Source organism: Typopeltis vanoorti, chromosome 12 (assembly GCF_054136105.1).
Source record: "Typopeltis vanoorti isolate ZY-2024b chromosome 12, IOZ_Tvanoo_1.0, whole genome shotgun sequence".
Taxonomy (NCBI): domain Eukaryota; kingdom Metazoa; phylum Arthropoda; class Arachnida; order Uropygi; family Thelyphonidae; genus Typopeltis; species Typopeltis vanoorti.
The window spans coordinates 34,608,183-34,630,962 of NC_143560.1; the positions used below are offsets into that span (position 1 = coordinate 34,608,183).

The 22,780-nt window shown below is 37.4% G+C and overlaps 1 protein-coding gene across 2 annotated transcripts in view; it reads right to left on the reverse strand.

Moving 5' to 3' along the window:
• The window catches only part of LOC150100682 (uncharacterized), a 31,922-nt gene extending 19,465 nt beyond the window's left edge, over positions 1-12,457 (reverse strand). Inside the window, exon 1 of one of the 2 annotated variants that reach the window (XM_090401431.1) lies at positions 11,997-12,457. In XM_090401431.1, the coding sequence (XP_090257557.1) occupies positions 11,997-12,128 (132 nt within the window). In that variant the 5' untranslated portion in view covers positions 12,129-12,457. Of the gene's footprint in view, positions 1-313; positions 452-11,996 lie in introns of those variants that run through there. The other variant, XM_090401432.1, reaches the window with a different exon arrangement.
• Between the last annotated feature and the right edge of the window lie 10,323 nt (positions 12,458-22,780).

Below are 22,780 nucleotides of genomic sequence, written 5' to 3' on the forward strand. Positions count from 1 at the left end.
TTTTTTCCCTAAGCAGAGGGATCTGAGTTTTCAACCAAAGGGCATTAATTATTCTCTGTGCTAAGGTACAGAGGCGGAGTTGTTATTGCAGACTTGGAATTGATTTTATAATTACTGTGCTGTACCAAGGATGGTTTGTACAATACACACTAAGAATAATCTCTTGAAAAGTGGTTTTTGTTTACATCTTTTTAAATCCTTTTCTTTTATATCATCTCTCACGAACATTTTCTTGGGATATTATTAATTAATTAAAAATTGCAATACAAATAATTCCCATAATGGTATTATTTTCACATTTTCTTTCACTTACCTTATGTTTCAGGGTTTCTATGTCGACAAACATCGTTAGAATACTTTGAAATAGCAAAAACAAGACATTAGCATAATGAGCAATTCCTTATAATTCTCTTAAGTTTCTTTCCAAGAAATTGGCTTGAGAATGCGCACAAAATTAGTTGCTTCCAACGAAAACAGAGGACATCGGATAGTCTTAAAACCTGTGATGAGAAATTGTGGAAAAAGTACAGGCCCGAGGGTTGTCAGCACAAAGGGCGCTTTATCCTTTTAGTAGCGCTCCACTACACAAAAGTAACAACCACCAAAAACACCCCCCCCTTCTCCCTCGAGCGAGCGGAGAAGTCCTCTCTCTCTCTTTGCTAATGGCGACAAAAAAAAAAAAAAAAAAGTTTTTTCCGTAAAAATGTTACGGCAGTGACCGCGTTTACTTAACACGACACTAAGCGTTCGCTAGAAATCTTTGAAGACCTTTGTCATACTTCGACAAGGAAGTTTTGTCGGCAAAGGTGATGTCATCGCTTGAATATTGCTTCACACTTATTCTGAGAATTCCAATTTCTTCAAAATATCTTAGCTGTACGATGCAGTTCGTTGAAGTCATTTGTGTAACCAGACTTCGGTAACAATATTCGATTTACGTGCCGCAGATCATGCTTGATAATGTCATTAAGTCCTGACATAGTACTTATTTGATTCATAATAAAATAATTCTAAAAAAAAAAAAATTACTCCGATATGGTAAGCTCGAAGACGTCTCTAATATTTGGAGACTTCTTCAGGTATTTGCACACTTCTCCAAATATTAGACTTCTTTATTAAAAAAATAAAAGGAAAAAACATTTGATGGCTTCTTAAAATCAGATTTGTTTCGATCCAAACTGCATTTATGGAAACCGGGTGGAGATTCTAAGTAGCAACCAAACTAAGAAAATGCAATTGTGCAACATTGTTGTTCTTAAGAATAACAGAACTCGGTCTCAAAAGAAAGATGCTCTTTTGGTACTAAATTACTGGCGTATTCCTTGAAAGGCAATGTCATTACTTATCATTCATTTGTGAGGAGGTTCCACTGTGCTTTGCTCAATTTTCTTCTAAGATTGCTGCTGTATATAAGAAATCGCCAAGCAAGAAGCTTCACAGGCTCAAAATATTTCATAATTTCTAGTTTGTATATTACAATAATACTAAATTTATGAGCTCTAGCTCCATCTGTTAGATGGAACTAGAGCTCATAAATTTAGGAAACACTGCGAGATTAACCAATGAATATTTGAAAGGATTCCATTGATTGAGTTGAGTCCCGATCATAAACTCATTCTGTGGACCAATGATAGACATTTATACGCTCAAAGAGAAGTACAAAAACCAACTGATACTCTGCTCTAAGGTCCTCATACAGATGCACACCTTCGTGACATTTGTCACAATCCTTCATGATTTTATGTCCTTTAAGCAGATGTTAAAAGGCTATCACACCGAAAAGGAACAGATGTTGATCGAGCACTTGGCATAAAATTCACGGTTTACAGTACAACCGGCAGATAGCAATCTACCTTGAATATTAAGGTATTCACAAAAACCAAAACACTTGGCGCATAAACTGGATTACATAGAGGGCGCAACAATCAACCGTAATCATTCAGATAGGCCTCATAATGGACAAGCATTTCCTGTATTCTAGGAATAGAGGACACTCATGTCTTTAACTTCGCGACTGGCTTTCATTAGAAGACTCCTATCTAGGGGGGAGTTGCGGTAACGTGCATTGGAGATAGCGGGATCGAGGGGGGGGGGAGTCGTCACCAATAGGGACAATGCTACTAAGTAGTAGAAGCCATTTACGCAGCTTGACAAGTAACACAGGGACGGACGTACGACACAGTCGGTACAGCGGAAATACTTAAGCTCCCCTTTTACCCCCCCCACACTGGTTCCATCTCTCAAGCCTTTTCCTCGCTTTCTTGCTGTGAGGATTAAGAAACCCTTCATTCAGACGGTAATGGCTCCCCATTCACAACTGAGAGTCACTTTTCGTCCCCGAACACATAAAGTTTCTCTCTCCCCTCCCCCCAACAACCCCAGTAGTCTAAATTATAGGATTGGGGAGATCGGGTATTGGAGGCATGTTCGCGTAGATTGCATTCTACAAAAGTTTTTCACCCACAGGAGTTCGAAGAAAGGAGTACGGATTGCTTTATGGAGATACAAATAGGAAAGTGGACCATAGTTCACACAGTAATCCCTTTTTCCCTTGAAAACTAATGCCGTTACTAAACGACCTTTCGTCTGGGGTTAACGACTAGTGTAAAATGGAAGTGTGGTCTAATACTGCTGGCAAACCTATCTAATTTAAAATGGGAAGAAAAAAACGTGAGAAATATACGGATAAATAACTCTTTGCATGACTCATTTTAATTTGTATTCAACTTAGGCAGACTCGTTTTCATTAATGATGACACTCATGCGCAATGTAGCACTTTATCAAACATTCTAGAACACGTGCTCAACAATGTGTGTTTCCATGGATGCGAACAGTTGCAACGTCACACTTCTATGATAACAAATCTGTTTAATATTCTTGTAGATGGTATTTGGTACATGTTGTTAGCCATGCAATGGTTATACGAATAGCCTAAGTTGGTTTATCACTGTCTTGTTTATTCCATAGTTGTTCTATGCGTTCGTGTCATTTTTGCCATCGCTAATGGCTGTGGAAAAGCAGATCAAATGCACCATGTCACCAACTACTACAGTACTTGAAATCATGGGCGGACTTTCTCACCTCTGACAGTGGTTTAACCAGTTAGCTCACTGCTTCACTTTCTTTGTAAGTAACATTACATTGTCTAAGGTGGAAATTCCCACCTGTTTTGACCCACAAAAGAAAATTATTTCTGGGAAAACGTGGAATTTATTTCCTCAAAAACTACTTCAAGATATAAACTCGAAATTCCTAAGTCATGGACAAGCATCGTGGCTAATTCTTTGATAGCCAACGGTTTTAATAGTGCAGCTAAGGAATCCGGTTTCGTTTGTGTAAGGAACATGTTTGCTTTGCCAGCTCAAATCCACCTTTTCTTCACGATATTACAAATCTTGGAGAATGTAATAATAATCACCAGCAAAGAAACATCTTGGATTTATATAAGTGATGTTTCTTTCATCTTTTGATCAACGTCTTATTTGCATACATGGACTAGTTTTACTGCTATTGTCTTCTGATGATGTTCTCTATCCCTTTCAAAAATAACCTGTTTTCATAACAATCAGACCAACCAGCCAGGAAAATAGACGCAATATTTTATAGACGCAATATTAACACAAATATATCTATTTTTCTATTTAGGCATAAGAAGAAGAACCACCTTATCCTTAAAATTATGGTTTAGAAAGCCAATCTGCGAAGATCGAATACCTCAAAGGCCCGTAGGTGTATCTCCCACAGTGACATCCGCAATATTGCCATCATATATAGTCCGCCTAGGATATAGTCCTATTAATTTTAGATTTATTCATTTTATTATAAATCATGAAAACTTATTATAGGTGTTGAAATATTTTTCTTATTATTTTTGAAATTTTTAATTAAATTCTTATTATTCTTTTTAAAAACATTAGAAAATTTTAAATCCTATATTAATATAAAGATTTTTATAAAATTAAATTAGTAAATAAATTTTAACTATTAAGCCATTTATTTTAATCAACTAATTCAATTTTGATTATATTTTCAAATTGTTGTGAATAGTTTTATGGGAGTTTATGATTGTCTTTAGATTGGAAATGAAATCATAGTTCGCTATAATACCACCTCTCGGCTTACTGGAGGCCTGAAGTGGCTTGATAAAGTTCCATGTTTAGGGTCTAGAGTAGAGTTTCCTGGAATATGTAAAAAATAAATGAAAAAAATGTTTAAAAAAAACAATAAAGATCTTTTCTTTAATCCTCCTCCCCCAAAAATAATCTGTATTGGCCCCTGTAAAATAATTTAATCTTGAGAAGACTTTATAAGAGTGCTGATATGCCATTGAATAATTCGACTTTTTTCACACGATTTCTTTTCTTTCATTGTTCCTTGTTCGTAAAACTCCATATTCAGATGGCGTTTATGACCATTGAAATGTCATCCAGTCATGAACTTCCCAATTTCTTCATCAGTTTCTTATATCACTCCATTCCATATCATTGCACGCGAAACCTTATACAACAAACAGATGTGGCTGTTCCCAGATGTTAACAAACAGATGTACTAACAGAACACACACGTGTTTGTATGATGTCACAATGAGCGTCATTAGTGTTGGCCTGTGAATATATTTTTTTACTTCAGTCTTAGTATGGAAAATAACTTAATGATTTTTTTTTTTTTTTTGTCATCTGCGAGCTTTTCTAATAAAATTTTCGGTTCAATTTAATTCCAAAATTTTTATTTCGCAAGAATGAAACAAACTATTTCTACAAACGACTATTGCAAAAGGAAGGAAAGTGTGGGATAGACGTTTGTTGATAACAACTATCTGTCTCCGGTGTTTAACGAACCTCCTCGACTAAACCGCAGACTGATGAGCTCCACATGATTGCGCAAAAAAGAAGGGGGGGGGGGAGAAGTGACATCACAGACTCAACTCGAAGGGCACGAGACAATTGTGCCAATAACCTACCTTCCAGCTTACCTGCGGTATAACAAATATTCGTGTGGGTGGTATTACTGGGCTATTTCCGGTTACTGGAATTTTGAACTTAAGTAATGATGTGTGTGTGGTATACACACGCTCGATAACAAGAACTACTCACAAGAATTACGAAACCCTCCCCTCCCCCTGTGCAAAAATACAGATAATTTGTACTAGGCATGCAGCAATTATGAATGTATTGGATGATTGCCAGACACGAAACATCCTCGCCAACCATTAGATGAGTCCAGCATGGATACAGGAAAAGGAAGAGGGGAGTTGGTTGGGAGGGAGGGGTCTTAGGATGCTCCAACATACCTTAAAAGCTCAACATTCTAAAACCGAGATAGTTCGTCGAAAAGTTTTCCAATTTACCCAGCAATTTGCAAAGATGTTTTGGAATACCTTTTCCAATAGCTTAAAATATTTTTGACATTTCGGTTGATAGAATTTCATACACAGACACTAATAACGCATTCTTTTGTAGCCACAGGAGTTCGCATGGTGACGTAAGGCTTAATATGCGTAGAAGTGAATACCAATTAGTCTCTATATATTGCCTTCAGCTAAAGGTTAAAGACCCTCAGATCTTGAAGGAGAAAAAAAAAATCCTACTCGGAAAAATGTGAAATACTCTTTCCGGTTGTCATCGTTTTAACTACCTAACGGGTTTGCATTAATTTTGAACTAAAAGTGGAGTAGGAATAGGTGACGGCAGACTACATCCTGATTCTTATATTTGGCCACCGTACCTTGTCGGTTCCTTTGTTAAAGTTGTCTTGAAATATTCCGCCTGACAAATTAACTTTTTTTTTTTTTTTTTTTTTTTTACATTCATTTATTTTATTGTAAATCATAAAAATTTATTATAGGTGTCGAAATGTTTTTCTTATTATAGGTAACAAAATGTTTTTCTTATTCTTCTTATTATTTTTTAACACTAGAAAATTTTAGATACTAAATTAATATAGAGATTTTTATAAAATTAAATTAGTGAATAAATTTTAACTTAATTATGATTCAATTAAATGGTTTTAAATCACTTCTGATTTTAATATTTTAATGTTAGTATAAACCATTTATTTTAATCAACTAATTTAAATTTAATTTTGACTATATTTTCAAATTGTTGTGAATAGTTTTATGGAATTTGAAAGCTGCAGCCATAGAATAATGTTTACAAACAAGTTCAGAAACTAAGGCATCGTATCATAAAGAAAAGAACCAGAGGGGGGGGGTAAGAAAGAGGGGAAAGAAAGCGTCTAAGACTTGTTTTTCATTATATACAATTACCATTCTATTAGCTCCACGGTTATTTGATATGTTGTGAGCAAAACCTTTCACAGGTGGGGGGGAGGATAGTAGAGAACAGCACATGTTCTACGGGTGTTTTTCCTTCTCTCCCCCCCCCCCCGACTCAAACTCGAACATTTCATGTCTTAAAACACTTCTTTCTCTCTCTTGCCACCCTCTTAGCGTAAAGCCATGCACAGCAATTGGCCAGGAATGGCTCATCGAAAGACGGCTGTGTTCGCCTTCACAGCCGTAATACAGCCCGCGTGTCACACGGGAAAGGGACCAAGGGTCCAAGCACGAGAAACTCGATACCTCTGCAGTGGCTCGGCCGCTTATGCCACGCTCTCCGGCGTAGGGGTGGTGTTTAAATAAACAGATGTGCCAGAGGTCAGTCAAGGGAGATAGGCGCTGCCGATAACATAAATGTCAAATGTTAGGGACAGGGGGGGGGAGTTAAGGAGGGGGGGGTTGAGACGGATGATGGAAGCCTGCAAGGGAGTCTGTGAAGGAGAGACGCTGCAGATTACGTGAGTTCCTTTGACCTTTTTCGTACACTTATTTGTAAGGACTTGATTTATTTGAAGGGTCTACGTCCACACATCATTCATAAAATAGAGGATTAAGAGGGATCAACGGTGGTTTTGGCACGTTTCCCCCCCCCCTCTTTAACTCCTAGTATGATTCATATTTGTCGTCTGAATTTAAAGATGCCCAAAGAAGAAAGATTTGTCTTCTATCGGAACACGGCTGTTTAGCATTGTGATATTTGCCTCAACAAATCTATAAAAAAAATTAATGAATAAGTAAGAGGCACACATTTAATTGAATGAATAAAAACGAAGACTATAATATTATACACCATCTAGTAACGACAATTAATTTACTGATATCAAACGGTAGAAAAACACACTGTTGCGTTTGCTAATCATATTCAAGATTTTTTTGGACATTAAATGATCCGATGAATTTCCCAATTAGTATAGACAGGCAGACTCTTTTTGGGATTCAAATTCAATACATAAATCTACAGTATATAAAAAACTAGGCTATTCACAGTATCCAAAGAGCTCAATACATTGCCCGGCATTATGTTGCCTACAAGAGGACTCAAATAAACAAATAAGTCTATTGTCTGATAGAGCGCTACTATACGTTGTTAATCTAAAACGTTGAGAGATAGTTTGTAGCTATCATGAGGTGTAATAATATGATGTTATAACAGGCAGTAGCAACAAAAACATCAGAGGGGAAGGTATCCGAGATAATTACACTTTTTCATTTGGCTGTAAACCAATATACGGAACTCCACGCCATTTCATGCAACTTTGCTGATTTAGTCAACTGGAATGAAGATTGCCTGTTCATGTCCTATTCCAATTCGAATTCTTCAGTGATCAATTTAACTACATCAGCACCTTAGATAACAATCTCTGTCCTCGAACTTTAACTTTTAGGTGAAGATGTCCGCCATTGTTCTATCTTCTTACAATTAAAACTTTGTCCGAGTAAATGTCTTCATTCATCGATGTCTTCGATGAATTTCGATGTCTTCATCGAAACCGGATTCATCCCGGTACACGAAAGATATAATCCAATACTCTTTACAGACCCAAACATGGAACTTTTTTAAGCTACTTCAAACCTCCAATAAGCAGGGTCATGTCTCATACTAGACGATGAGATTCATCTCCCATCTAAAGGCAATCTCAAACGTCCATGCCCATTGCAGGATTCGAGCTTACTGCTTGTCGGATGTCGTTTTGAAGTACAACAGAATCAATTTAGGCTATAAGTTGCTTCTGTTGATACATCACGTGTGTTCTTTGGCTGGTTTGTAAGATGGAAAAAACGTGAGTTTCTTTATAATAGTTTTTCGCTTCCTAGACGGGGTTCCACCCAATGCCTTTGCCATAAAATGGCATCATCTTTACCAATTGAGCTACGAAGGTTCATTTAAGTGGATAACAAATACACCTATCCCCCTCTGCTAAGTAGGCCAACATAAATGTCTAGATTCCTGGTTTTGAATGAGTAGTTAAGAAGCCTTTTATCTGGAAATACGATCAGAAACACAATTCTTTATTGATTAGCTTGACAGAGCCGAAGACGTTTCGAAAGAGCCGTTGAATTACAAGGTTAAGTGCTGTTCAGGAGGGCTGGTTATCTGTCCGTTATCACAGGTGTGTAAGCATTGTACGTGAATGGGATGCTTGACATCATTATGTCACTTTAACGACGCTAAAATAATGAACCAAATTGAGCGTGATTATAAGAAGGACGTGCACTAACCAGTTGATATATGAAACAGGAGTTGGGATTAGGAAAATTAAATTAAATGCGTGTAATGCATCTTACAGTCCTTTTTTTTCTTCTTTGTTTTAAAGAGTGACTCAAGAAATATATGAAGTGAATGAAAAGGGGAAAAATTAGAAAATTAACTTGATGCGTGTCGAGCTGTGTAAAGGAATTGTAGATCCCAATTCTGGACATGATTGGGAGAATGGTGATTTGGAATTGAAATAGAAAAGTCACGAACCAAAGCTTCTGAAGGGAAAAGAATGATCATCCTACCAAAGCGCAGCTAGTGGCGAGGACGATCCTTTCAGAGTTCCACCAGGAATTTCAGGTTTTGCATCCTTCATTACATGCAAACTGGCCACAGAATATACAAACTTAAGACATCATTCGTTTGCCCCGTAACCTTAATATTATTATTATTACATAACACCTCCAGGGAGTCCAAAGACTCATCGAGAGATGGTCTAAACAACAAACTAATCCTGCATTTCAAATATGTAATGAGATTCACATTAGGACTGTGGATACCTCAATGCAAGCTCAAACTCGCTTTGTGTAATCTGGTATAGTATGCTCACAGATGCGAGACCCTTCGACACTTCTGCGCATGTCACAAGAAGGAGAATCCATTCCGATAATAGGGTAATCAATCAGTCTTCTGCGACAACAAAAATCAAGCTACTAGTACAGCGACAGACAAGAAAGCACGATTTTTCGCCAATACGCGAAATTTTTATGATTTCGCGTATTGGCGACCAATTCGTACTTTATTTCTTTCTCCCCTTCAGCATGAATGAACTATTCTTGGCAAGTCGCCCAAGCGAAGCTCTTACAAGTGTGGGCGTACTATTGTTCTCGCAATATAAGCTGTGCAGCTGACATTTTGTTACGTTTTTTTTTTTGTTGTTGTTGTTGTTCTTGCAAAGCATCTTTTATATATCAAATAGTTTTTTTTTTTTTAGTTTAAATTAAATATAACTCTTCGAAGTGTAACTGTGTACATCTTTTAGGAGGAAATATATACTACGGACAAAAATTGTACAATAAACGCAAGCTCTACTTAAATAGTATTAACACCAGTCGGATTCATTGCGCCGTACACAGACTGCCGGTACTTAGATCTCGCTCGTCGGGTGCAACAAAAGGAGTCAGAACGAGAAGCAGCTAGTCCCTTCTTAAAGTTCTTAGAGGAAGGTGAGGTCACAGTCCCTCTTTTTTTTTATCCTGCTCCCGTCGCACACAAAACAAATGACAGCTATTATGACAGATCACTCTTATAGTAAAAAAAAAAATAGAAGCTACAGATTAGCAAGCAAATTCCTACGTCATTTGGATTACAAAATAATAGAAGTTGATAAATTGGTGAAGTCTGAATAAAAAAAACGACTGGTTCCAGACGTAAACACATTTCAGGAATTCTTACAGAGTTGAATCAAGCGATACACACAAACATGACGCCTTAACCTCTTGCATACATAGCTAGAAAAATCTTAAAGCAAACATACCTAATAACCTACCCACTTGGCCAGATTAAAAGATAACTTTTAATCTGGCTAAGTGGGTAGGTTATCATCTACTCTACTGAAGTAAGTACCATCACAAATGATGGCTAGGGGGGGGGGTGTCCATTATCTGTGATGGTAATTGTATGTTTACGAATTCGGTTAGTGACACGGCTGTGTTCGCTAGTAGATGGCTAAAGTGTTAGGTTGGTTTTTCTCTGGGTATTCCAGTTTTCTCCTAAAAAATATGAATACGATCTAGCACTTTTTTTTTTTAAAAAAAAGAAGTAATTGAGAGTTAATGCAACGGCTACCCTTGATGGAAGGCAGAAGAAAGAATAATAATAATATGAAAGAGTCATCAAAAGTCGAATCTCATTTCTAAGGTTTTTACTTTAATTAATATTTCAAAAATATAAATAAACAAACAAATAAATGCACCCGTCATTATTTTGTTCCTAAAATTTCGCTCATCGTGAAGGGTCGTTATTTTTTTAATGGAAGAATTTATGACAGTAGTCATGGGTGCTTGAGTGGCAAAGATTTCTCCACATGGTACTTGTTTCTTTTTGGGGAACTGGTGGATCCGTTGTAAAACTGTAGATCCATTGAAAACATGCATTAACAGACAAACGACTGTGGGATACCAAGATGACTACTTATCCAGTGAAAATTAAGTTGAATTAATGAATACTATTAGAAATATTCCATAAACACAACAGACTAGTGGGAGAAAGTATTTAAGGCAACAAAGAGAAATTTGCATAATTCTCAGACAATCGTTGTGATGCTGATTACTTCAACCCATTCGGATCACTGGGAGGCAAAGAACAATTATAAAAAAAAAAAATATTTTCAACCAATAGCTCATAAACAGATCTAATGCTTATTAGTAAACTAAAAAAAATGAACAATATTTTATTGTGATTTTTCGAGGGAGACGAACTGATAGTAAGTGATAAGGAAAAGTCGACCAAAAATATCAAACTGAACTCAAACTGAACTTTAGTGTAAAAAAAACAAGTAAAAAAAAATATATATATTATACATAGAATTCTGTATAATCCTTTCCAAGACTCACTAGTCAAGCATCTACGCTGAAAGGCATTGGAAAAGTCTACAGACATGCTAATTTTGAACAGCAGGACACTTGGCACCATACCTGGGTACAGTGCAGGGTCCGGTACTGACAGCTGCAAGTCATAATAGAGTGGATGGGAATGCACACAACCAATTTCATATTTCCATATCTAAACCCTTACTAGGCTATACAACGATTCATCTCAACACAAAAAATCATCAGATCGTTATTTAAAAAAAATAAAATAAAATAAAATATTACACACATAAATGTGCTGACTTCAAGATGTACAAAGGATAATATTGACACGATTTTGCTATGCTCTTGTAAAAAAGATTAAAATAATTAATATCTTCAAAGGATGTATTTAACGTTGTGTTTTATATGTAATGGTAAATCCTATTGTTATTTTCAAATAATACTATTTGTGTGAAGAAAAAGATTCTGAGGATAATTTATCCAATTAACGATAGGAGAGTTTAAGGAAAATTACACTTTTAAGATTCGATAAGGTTAAGCAGGTCTTAATTAATATTGGCTTCAGATCCTGTTAAGCTTTATCTATAGCAGAAGTCACAATTTTTTTTAAATACATTAAATTAACTGCAATTTTACCCTCACTCCAAAATATCGTATTAGTCACCGCAAGTGTAAGTGATCACCATGGTAACAGAGCATCCATCATCTAGCGGTATTTAATAATAGTAAATGCGCTATTCTGTTCTATCAATGCCTGTGGCTGTCGATGCCATCGCTTTAACATAAAAATCTGCTTATATTAGAAAATATTACTACTTTGCTCTATTAATGATGTCTAGCAGTTACAAATACAAACAGTCAACTTACCTTTGCTACAGGCAATTCTCGAGATTCTTCAATGGTGATTTTCAGAGGTTGATTACAATCGGGTACAATTTGATCTTCTTCCAATAGTCGATTGATATATTTATCCACATTCACATAAAAACCTTTCTCCATTCTACGTACACATAGGATGTAAAATAGTTGGTTTGTTCCCTTGGCAACAATCCACAATGTAAATAAACAGCCAGAAATAAAAATCAACGAAGTGTGTAAAAAAAAAAAACAAGAAAAAAGTTCGTAGTACACCCCAACACCCACAGGCAGGCGGGTTTGCTTCTTTTACGAACAACGGTAACTCGCGCACAATCTGTCCGAGAGTATAAGTAGAGGTCAGCTAACAGCTTGCGAATACCACGGAGACATTACTGTCCTAAGCTAACAAGTGGTTGTGTACTGGATAGCGATTGTGCGAGATTAGAAGCACTTTTTCTCTCCCCCCCCTACCCATACGTACCAACCGCTTCGTCAAAGGCAGCCAATCAGAATCGTCTTAGCATTGCGACTAGTCTGTGAGTGGACCGCAGCGTTCAGAAAGTTTTGAAAACGTCACTTGCGGTGTGTACTCACACATCCACACGTTTGGCAGTGGTGGTCGGACGCTTGTTGTACACCAGAAACGTAAAAGTAGTTGATTGAGACACTTCGCAGAGAGAAGTCAAAGGTCGTGTAATGAGACCTACGTCATTTGGATGGGGAGCGAAGGGGGATAGGGTTGTCTTCGTAATGAAAATGTGCCATGGGATGTTTGTATTCAAATAAACTGCTGATTGAATTCGTAGTCGGTAATAAATATAATAATAATAAACAAAGGATATTAATCTGATACTTATTTATCTCTCACAAAATTAAATGCTACAAGTTAGATTCTACTTAAAATATAATCAAATTAAAAGCCTATTTTTTTTGTTCGTTGAGCAGAATTTGAACTCTTCTCTTTCCACGTAAAAACACCGGAAGCTTAGCATACTTATGACGGCAATTATAGTTCCTTTTTTGCTTTCCTACTTACTTTCATTCACAAGAGTTTTTATCGTATGACTACAGCGCCACCTGGAGGATATAACCGTAACCAAGTTTCTTGAGCATTATTAACCTCACAAATCTTTCGCAACTAGGTCCGAGCAGGTATTTATTGCTCAGCGTAAAATCCCTGAAGACAGGATCCGGCTCGTGTACTACATCTAAACGTGCAATACTAGGACTGCTTATAAAAAAAAAGTGTTAAGGTTTAGCAAAGCATGACTTGGTAGACGATATTTTTTTCGGAGAAAAAAAGTTGGATATTTGTGACATAAGTAGCACGGATAGACCTTAAAGTTGTGAAATCCATTGGGGGTAGATTGTTCTCTCGTTTGAATTGTATATGGTGATTTTTTTAAAAAAAAAACAACTTCCTTATTAGTGTACTATCAATGTGGAGTCACTTTTATCATACAGTGACGCAAAATAAATATTGGCTGTTGCCAACAGTGATGAAATAACCATTTTTGAAATGTCCCAAATAAAATTATAGATAAATTTCTTACGTGTTATTATGTGCCCTTAACTTAGATCTACAATTCATATTTGTGTGTGTGACGTCCATCATATGAATATTTCTTTTTTTACAGCCTCCAGGGTGGTAGATTCAGGACAAGCGGAAAAGTGCTCTTCAATTATCATTACTAGACATCAGGGTTCAATGTACAAGAAAGCAAATAATACTAAAACCGGACGTTAATGGGCAAATAAATGAAGAAAAAAAAATGGAACAAGAATAAATGACTTAGAAAAAAACGTATTAACAACTTTTAATGTTTATCTCTGTGTTTAAAATGAGGTGAAACAATAACCATTCATATTATCAGATCAAGGCAATCGATAAAAATAACGCAAGTGTGAACCAATAGGAAAACACACACGCGATAAATCTAGTGATTTTTTTTTTTTTTAATAGTACTCTTTCGGTCTATTATCTGTTTACTTGATTAAGAGAATATGACATCATGCTTCCGTGTTTTCAAAGCAATGACCTTCTCAGATGGTCATTGCTTTACGTCTTCAAAAACGAAATAGGCGAGTACGGTGAACTTATAAAATCTTCGCCCCTACTTGAAAACGCAACTTAGGTCGTTAGTTAGAGCAGTCGAAATTTTTAGATGGTAAAAAGAAAGCGTTTTTTTATTAATTTTTTTAAAAAATAATTTTCTCCCTAAATGCAATCTTAATTGTTGTATAAATTTTCGTAATACACTAAACGAGCTAATTACATAATGAAAACAGACTGTTATTGTTAGTTTTTTATTTTATTTTATTATTTTTCATTGTAAGCCTTCACAGTACTGGAAACAGATCTCAGACGGGTGGTCCAACATCTGTGGTTAATGTATCCGCTTCTTCGACCAATAAGTCGTGGGTTTAAATGATTTCGTCAGCATGGGCGTTTGTAAACGTTTGAGGTGGGAGGTGAATTTCATTGTTAGGTGCGAGACCACTACTTCACTTATTGTTGGCCCACTTAGTGTTATTATTAACGCATCAATAATGATGTTGACCCTGCTGCTATCCATTGGACAAATTCAATGTTCCTAATACTATAAGCAGGGGAGGCTCGTGCATAGGCACTGCGGAACTGCAGCACCTCCAATTTTTCTCGATATATAAATATATTTATTAATTAATTTATATTTGCTTGTAATATTTAATTTTATCATCAACAATCCTATACAGTTCTCTTATTTTGTGTAAAAAATAATAAAAATCCATCTTGTAGCACTTAGGAGGGCGCTAGCAGGACTGTGTTTACCACAGTGTCATATTGCTGCGCGCGCAAGCATATGCACGTCATAGTGAGATGCGAGCTATTGGCGTAATGCGGCACTGTCCTTCGCGCAGTTCCACTGTTGTTTAGACGCAGTTTGTACTACTAGTAGTAGAGTGTTCGTAGTGCTTATCGTGTTTACTCCGTCTCTTTAAATATTTGGACATTACAATTAAAGACAACATTTGTTTTAGTTTTTATTTTAGAACATTATTGGGATTATGATAATGGATTTTATTTTTAAGTAATTTTGAATTATATTAAACTGTATAATTTTATCGATAATAAACAATATTTTTTCATGTTTAATTTTTTTTTTTAATTTTTACTATCATTTTGATATTTTATCCAAACACGTATACACTGTACTTACAGTCTGTATGTAGATTTCGAAAGTTGCAACACCCCCCCGATTTCAAGCCACGAGCCGCCACTGCCCATAAGGATAAAAATCCTCAAAATTTCGACACTGCAGTTGCAAATATCCCCATGAATGGAGGCTTTTTTCTTTCTGTTAGAACATAACTCCCCCCCCACCCTAAGTCACGTGTTCTTATTACTGTATTTCTTGCTGCTTGCACCGCTTCTATTCACTATATTATTTTAGCGTTGCCTCCAAACTGTATCTTTTTTCTGTTTTTTTTTTTTTTTTCCTGTAATAAAAACAGTTTTATAGTTGGAGCGATTGCAATCTAGACAACCAAAGCATGTGTGTTTAACCACGTGGTTAGTAGGTATGACGTAACAGTACGTTTGCTATTGGTCCAGTCCACTGTTAATAGCTAAGCGGGGGATGACACGCATATAAGGGTTACCGTCTGGTATTTCCTGTAATCTTTCTGAGAATACGATTAAGCACGAGATGGCGAAACACGTTCACAAAAGGAAATGACAGTGAGTAGATGCACGTGCACATTTGTCCGTACGCACGCGTTTTCTGTCTCTCTCGCTAGGGCTCTGTCTTAATGAAGGGGATTTAAAGGAGGTCAGGGATTTTATGTTCCTAGATTTGAACATCCAATCAAACAACGTTTGTTTTATTTATTTTATTTTATTTATTTGAAAACAAACTTCTCCGAGCAGCTCATTAAAAGTGTTTACTAAAATTACATTAGATATAACTTGAATAGATTATTTTTTTTTAAAGTTTTCAATTAATTTAGTGATGATGCTAATATGCACTTCAAGCTAACACTACTTTCATTAAAATTGTCCGCAGAAATTAAAAACAATTGGACTGATTGAATGATGATTGCGTTAGCTAATATCTCACTTCATCCTGTTGCATCTTGTATGTGGGCAGTGTTGAGTGTTCGCTAGAGATAAGGGTAAGTATTACACGCTCGTGTTGTTACTGACAAGAGGATGATCTAGTACTTTAGTTAATTACGTAGTCATCCCATGTCGCAACCCTCGATTTCCTCCCTTATTGAGTTGAAAATGCACAAGTTGTTGATGCGCAAATACATGGATACATGGAAGGAAAAATCGTTCGTCAAGGAAATATTTATTTATTTATTTACATGCAGAGTGAGAAATACAACACGATTATTGGTAGTTCTAATATAAAATAATTTTAGTGGTGTGTTCAGTAATTGTAAATTACAATCATTACATCTAAAGATCAATGTGAATCCGGTTTTTAATATTTTTTATTTTTTAGAATAGATGATATTATGGATCCATCATTATTTTATAGCCAAATATAAAAATAAACTTAAATATGTTTCGAAAATTTACCAGAGAGCTGATGAGAATAACCTTATATCGCAATTGCATTGGAGTGGACTACTTTATATTTGGCTATAAAACATGGATGGATCCCTAATATCTTTCGTTTTAACATCTTATTTATGCCAAATTCAAGCTTTTAGTTGTATATTACAGTAATTTGTTTTTATTCTTTTTTTTTTTTAAATGACTTTACTATTTATTTATTTCGTATCCAAACACAAGTTGTAGGATTGACAAAAGAAGATGGCGTCTTGCCTAGTGCTCATACATCTGATTCGCGATTCTGATATTTGATATAAAATGTGATTTAATGAACTCGACAAATATTTTTACTGACAGTGAATAGTCCTACTGATATAGTCAACCGGTTTGGTTCTTGTATAGGCTCATAAAAACTAATTCAGTAGGTAAGTTAACCTTTTTTTCCGAAGCAACGGCGATACGCTAGGCCTACTGCCATCAGCATCGCCATTGTTTCATTACATCAGTTGTTATTTTAGAAACTACCTGTTTTCACTATACGGTAGACAGAAATGGAAAGCATGTCCTGTTATCCAGAACAAAATGTGGGTCCAACCACAGACCTGCCGTACGAGGAACTCACCTTCAAACAGCTCCTGGCTATTTTCAAGCATATTGGAAATCTGCTACACACAAAATGGCCAGGTAAGGTAGTAGTTCATGAAATCCAAGAAGTTGATACGGACGACGTTCAACTTCTTGAACTACTCCAAGACAACGCTACGGAAAAAACCACAACGGCTGAAGATCATTCCCGTACTGACCACACTGATTTCCAGGAGGTTCGCGCAAGCAAAAAGCGCAAAACTGTGACCTCCGAAACACCAATTATAGATGTCATGGAAGAAGATGGCTCTGCCCCAGACTCACCTACCTCCGCAAGGGAAAAGATCCCCCCGATTATCCTGCGTGAGAAGAACAAATGGATGACTCTAAAGAGCATAATGAACAACCTGAAGATCTCATATAACAATGCAAAGAATATCACAGATGGTGTAAAAATTCACCCTAAAACTGTCACAGACTATCGTAGGTTAACAGCAGAACTAAATTCCAGAGGAATTCAGTACCATACTTTCTCACTCGGTTCGGAAAAAAATCTCAAGGTTGTGATTAGAGGCGTGCCTGAGGATGTCTCTACCGATGAAATCACCACAGACCTGCACTCAAATGATTTACCACCTATCAAGGTCAGCAGGATGACCAGGAGGGACAAGACTCCAATGCCATTAGTGCTGATCGAGATCAGTCAAACCTATAAACACATATATGACTTGACAACCATCTGTGGATTAAAAATCTCGGTAGAACCGTTAAGGAAGAGAGCTTCTACTGGACAATGCCATAGATGTCAAAAGTTTGGGCATGCCCAGAAGATGTGTAGGGCCGAATTTAAATGTTTGAAGTGTGGGGTTGGTCACCCAACCAACACCTGTTCTAAATCAAAATCTACCCCTGCTAAATGTGCCAATTGTGGCGGTCCTCACACATCCAACTACAGAGGATGTCTGTACAATCCACGTAACAGGAAATCTGAAGAGGGACCATTCTCTCCTTCCATCAGCTCGCCTACATCTGCGGCTACTTCACAGTCTCCTAAAGTACAGAATAAAAACTCAGAAGCCCATCTGTTGAAAACTGAGGTCCCTCAAAAAACGACTCTAAGCTGGCAGCCCAGGACATATGCGGATGTAACCCGCCCTAAACAGACATCCCTACAACAGTCAACATCACACCCAAATATGACAGCTATCATTACTGCGTCCCTGGCAAATATGCTATTAGATTTCAGTAGATCTAATCCTTCACAAAGTTCTACTAACAGATTTCTAAAAGATACTCAAGTTATAATTTCAGCGCTCACTAATGAACAGTAAAAAATTAAAACCAGAAGCCCTAGAGATAATAGCCTGGAATGCAAACGGCTTAAGAAATAAGATCCTAGAACTCCAAAATTTTGCCCACAGACATCGGCCAGATGTTCTACTAATAAATGAAACGCATCTAAGACCAGCTGACAATCCCAAAATCTATGGATATCAGTCGTATAGAACTGACAGATCAACCCACAGAGGTGGAGGCACGGCAATTTTCATCAAAAATTTTATCTCTCATCACTCCATAAACATTCCTACTACCTCCAATCTTGAGATCACTGGCATCGAGATTCTCACGAGCTCAGTAGGCAAATTAAAAATTTTTGCAGCATACCATCCACCACAAAAAGCACTACTACCTTCTGATTTGAACGCCATATTTGACACTTGAGAGCCTACCGTTGTGGCAGGTGATTTAAATGCCAAGCATTCTACCTGGAATAGCCACTCCACTAACAAAAATGGACAGATACTACAGAATTATGCTGATTTCAACAACCTTCACGTAATAGGCCCAGCTGATCCCACCCATCACAACACCTATGGTAGGGCCGATGTATTGGACATAGCCATACTGCAGCACATCAGACTCCAATACAATCTAATAACAATCAATGATTTATCATCAGATCATAATCCAATAAGGTTAAAATTAGGAAATCTTGAAAAATCATCCCCACCCCCTCACTCATTTATTCCTTGGGAAAGGCTCTCCAAGATGCTCCCGAAATATATTGGACCTGTTCCCATCATTAAATCAAAAGAGGAAATTGACATAGCTGTCAAAAATCTAACAGAACAGATTACAGCAGCCTGTACAGCAGTTACTACCCCTGCAACCACCCACAAGTCCAACCACCTGCCTGAAGATACTATGAATCTGATTAGGGAAAAAAATAAGGCTAGAAAAAGATACCATAACACTAGGGCGCCACAAGATAAACGGATCTTAAATAGGTTAAATTCTGCAGTGAGAGATGCACTCGCAGCTCATAGAACTCAACTCTGGGAAGAAAAACTGACCTCCATCTCCGCTGACAGCCACTCTGTATGGAATCTTATCCGAAAGATCAAGAACAAAAATAAACCTCTTCCCCCTCTGCAAACAGATTCAGGTCTCATCCACACCGATGCTGATAAAGCTGAGGCAATAGCGAATCACCTTGAAAATCAATGCAAACCTGCATACAGTCACCTTGACATTAGTCATATCTACAAGATACACCGTAATGTCAGATATTCACTCAAGTCTGCTCCCACACATTCTACTCAAATCACACCCACCTCACCTGCTGAAATATATGCTATTATTCAGAAATTCAAAAATAAAAAGGCTCCTGGACCCGACGGCATCTCCAACAAAGTTCTAAAACTTCTACCTCGCAAAGCTATTGTTCATTTGGTAAACATAATCAACTCCATACTTCACTACAAGTATTTCCCTTCCTACTGGAAATTGGCATACGTTGTTCCAATTCATAAACCTGGAAAGGATCCCACTCTGCCACAGAATTACAGACCAATCAGTCTCATTTCTAATCTCGGAAAAATTGCTGAAAAGGTAATTCTTACTAGGCTTCAAGATTCTGTACTCCTGTTAAACATCCTGCCTGAGGAGCAGTTTGGTTTCAGACAGTTGCATAGTACCACACAACAAATACACAGATTGGTGGAACATATCATCACAGGTTTTAACTGGCGCCAATGCACTGGGGCTGTCTTCCTAGACTTAGCCAGTGCATTTGACAAGGTTTGGCATTATGGTTTACTATACAAGCTTATATCATCCGGTATCCCAATCGGAATCATTCAACTCTTAAAGACGTACCTCTGCGATAGGCGCATGCAAGTGAGACTAAGTGGAGTGGTGTCCTCACAGAAACACATCTTGGCTGGAGTTCCACAAGGGTCCTTACTAGCACCAATCCTATTCTCCTTATACCTGCATGATATACCACACAACCCATTATCTTCAATTAAAGCTCTTTATGCTGATGACACAGCGATATTGGCCAGATCATTTAAGCCTCACCTAGCCATCAAGAAACTGCAAGAAAACCTACTGCAAATAGAGCAATATTTTGCCAAATGGCGTCTCCAGGTGAATCCTCAGAAGAGCGTAGCCGTCTTATTCTCGAGAAGATCAGTGCTTCCCAAAGAAGATATTCTCCTCTTTAACACAAAAATTCAGTGGAAAACAGAGATCAAGTACCTTGGTGTAGTAATGGACAGTAAACTGACTTTCAACTCCCATATCAAGACTCTCTGTGCAAACACATCCAAAACCATAGCCCAGCTCTATCCGCTAATAAACAGAAACAGCAAACTGAGCACCAGAATCAAACTTCTCATATACAAACTGATGGTTCGTCCAATACTCACTTATGCCTCACCGGCCTGGAGCCATACTTCAAACTCAAATATCATTAAATTACAACGCATTCAGAACAAGTGTCTTAGAATGATCCTGGGCGCTCCATGGTTCATCCGAACTGTCCAACTGCACCGCGACACGGAGGTCCCCTATATTTACACCTTCATGCGGACTATAGCAACCAAATTCTTTTCAAAGGCAAGTGTGCATCCTAACAGACTGATCCAACTGGCCGCTGACTATGATGCAACGGACTATTCTAAGCACAAAAGACCTAAAGCCATCCTAAACCCACTCACTGAGGATTAATCTCCTAGCCCAATCAGGGCGAGCTATATAGCTCATAAACTCTTTCCACTCACAGTCTCTGTTAAGATAGCCGGGAATATGAAAAGCTTTTGCTTCACCCGTTAAGCCAGTAATGTTACTAGTTACTAGTTACACAAGTTGTAGGTTACGGTGAATCAATCGACCGTGAGATGCGGTAATTGATTCATTCAATCCAATACCCTTGGAGGGTAATGGATGGCAATGCTATAGCCAATGAAGTTCTAACTGAGGCTCGGCTATTGCTGTTACCCTCCTGCCATGATCAGAGCTTTAATAGCTCAATAACACCTTATCCCTACACTGTCCTCTACAAATAACGGGGAAGATGAAAAGCATTCTTGCTTCGCCCTTTTAAGCCAGTCCTTATAAGGACTATAAGGACACAAGTTGTACAACATTATTTAAAATAAATTAGGACACATTTCAAACGAGAACAACTTACAATTGGTAGGTGAATTATACAGGGAATAATAATTATAATTAAAAATTAAATATACAGGGAATAATAATTATAATTAAATATGAAAAAAAGGAAACTATACATAACTTATATACAATATATACAATAAATATAAATATATGGTCAGATGTTCCTCCAGTATCTTGCACAATCAACTGCTCTTTCTGTGCAGGATATAAGGTCCTCTTTTGTGCAAGGCGATGGAAGAAAGGGGCAAGAAAGGTGTTCCATGGACTGGGTTGTCCCACACTCACAGTTATCTGGACCAGTGAGGTATCCCCCATTTGATGAGGTTCTGTTTGCAGTGTCCAGTTGTCCAAAGTCTGTTGAGGCTTTTCCAAGTATTCCAGTCCAAGTGGGCAGCACGTGGAAAATGTTCGGCTGTTGGAATGCCAGTCTTATTTTCAGGATATAATGCAAGCCATTGTTGAGGTCTTGTCTCTGGCACGTTTTTAGGTGCTTCAACAGTTGCTAGGAAGCTATGTCGGAATCTTAGTCTTTGGGGAAACTGTGGTCTGGCCGAATAGTGGGTGCCGTTCATCATTCATTTGTCTCCTTGTTTCGTCTGAAAATGCAAATCTTCGAATTGAAGTGGGTACAATACCAGCCAAAGTATACAGGTCTTTTAGTGGTGGTTGGTTTCAGTCATTTTGTAATTAAGCTGCATCTATTATTCAATGCTGGATGAAGTTTTTCAGCATGGCAGGATCTGGACCATACTGGGCAGGCATATTCAGCAGAAGAACAGTAAAGGGCCAAGACAGAAAATCTCAGTGTGCTAGGGTCTGCACCCCATTTGGAGGAGGTAAGCTTTCTTAGTATATTGTTTCTTGCATTCACTTTTGCCTTTGTTGTTTCTACGTGTGTTTTATATGAAAGGGTATGATCGAGAGTTACGCCGAGATAGATTGGGTTCCAGGAATGGTCTATATTAGAGCCTTCCCAAGATATCTGTAACTTCCTGTTGGCTTCCTTATTGTTAAGGTGGAAAAGGCCAGTCTGGGTTTTCAAGGGGTTTGGTTTTAGTTGATTGCTTCTATAATATGTGGTTAGACTATTTAAGGCAGGTGATAGAGTAGTTTCAATGGACATGAAATTTTTTGATTGAGTAGCTATGGCAAGGTCATCAGCATAGATAAAATTTCTAGTTCCTGGAAAGATGGGGAGATC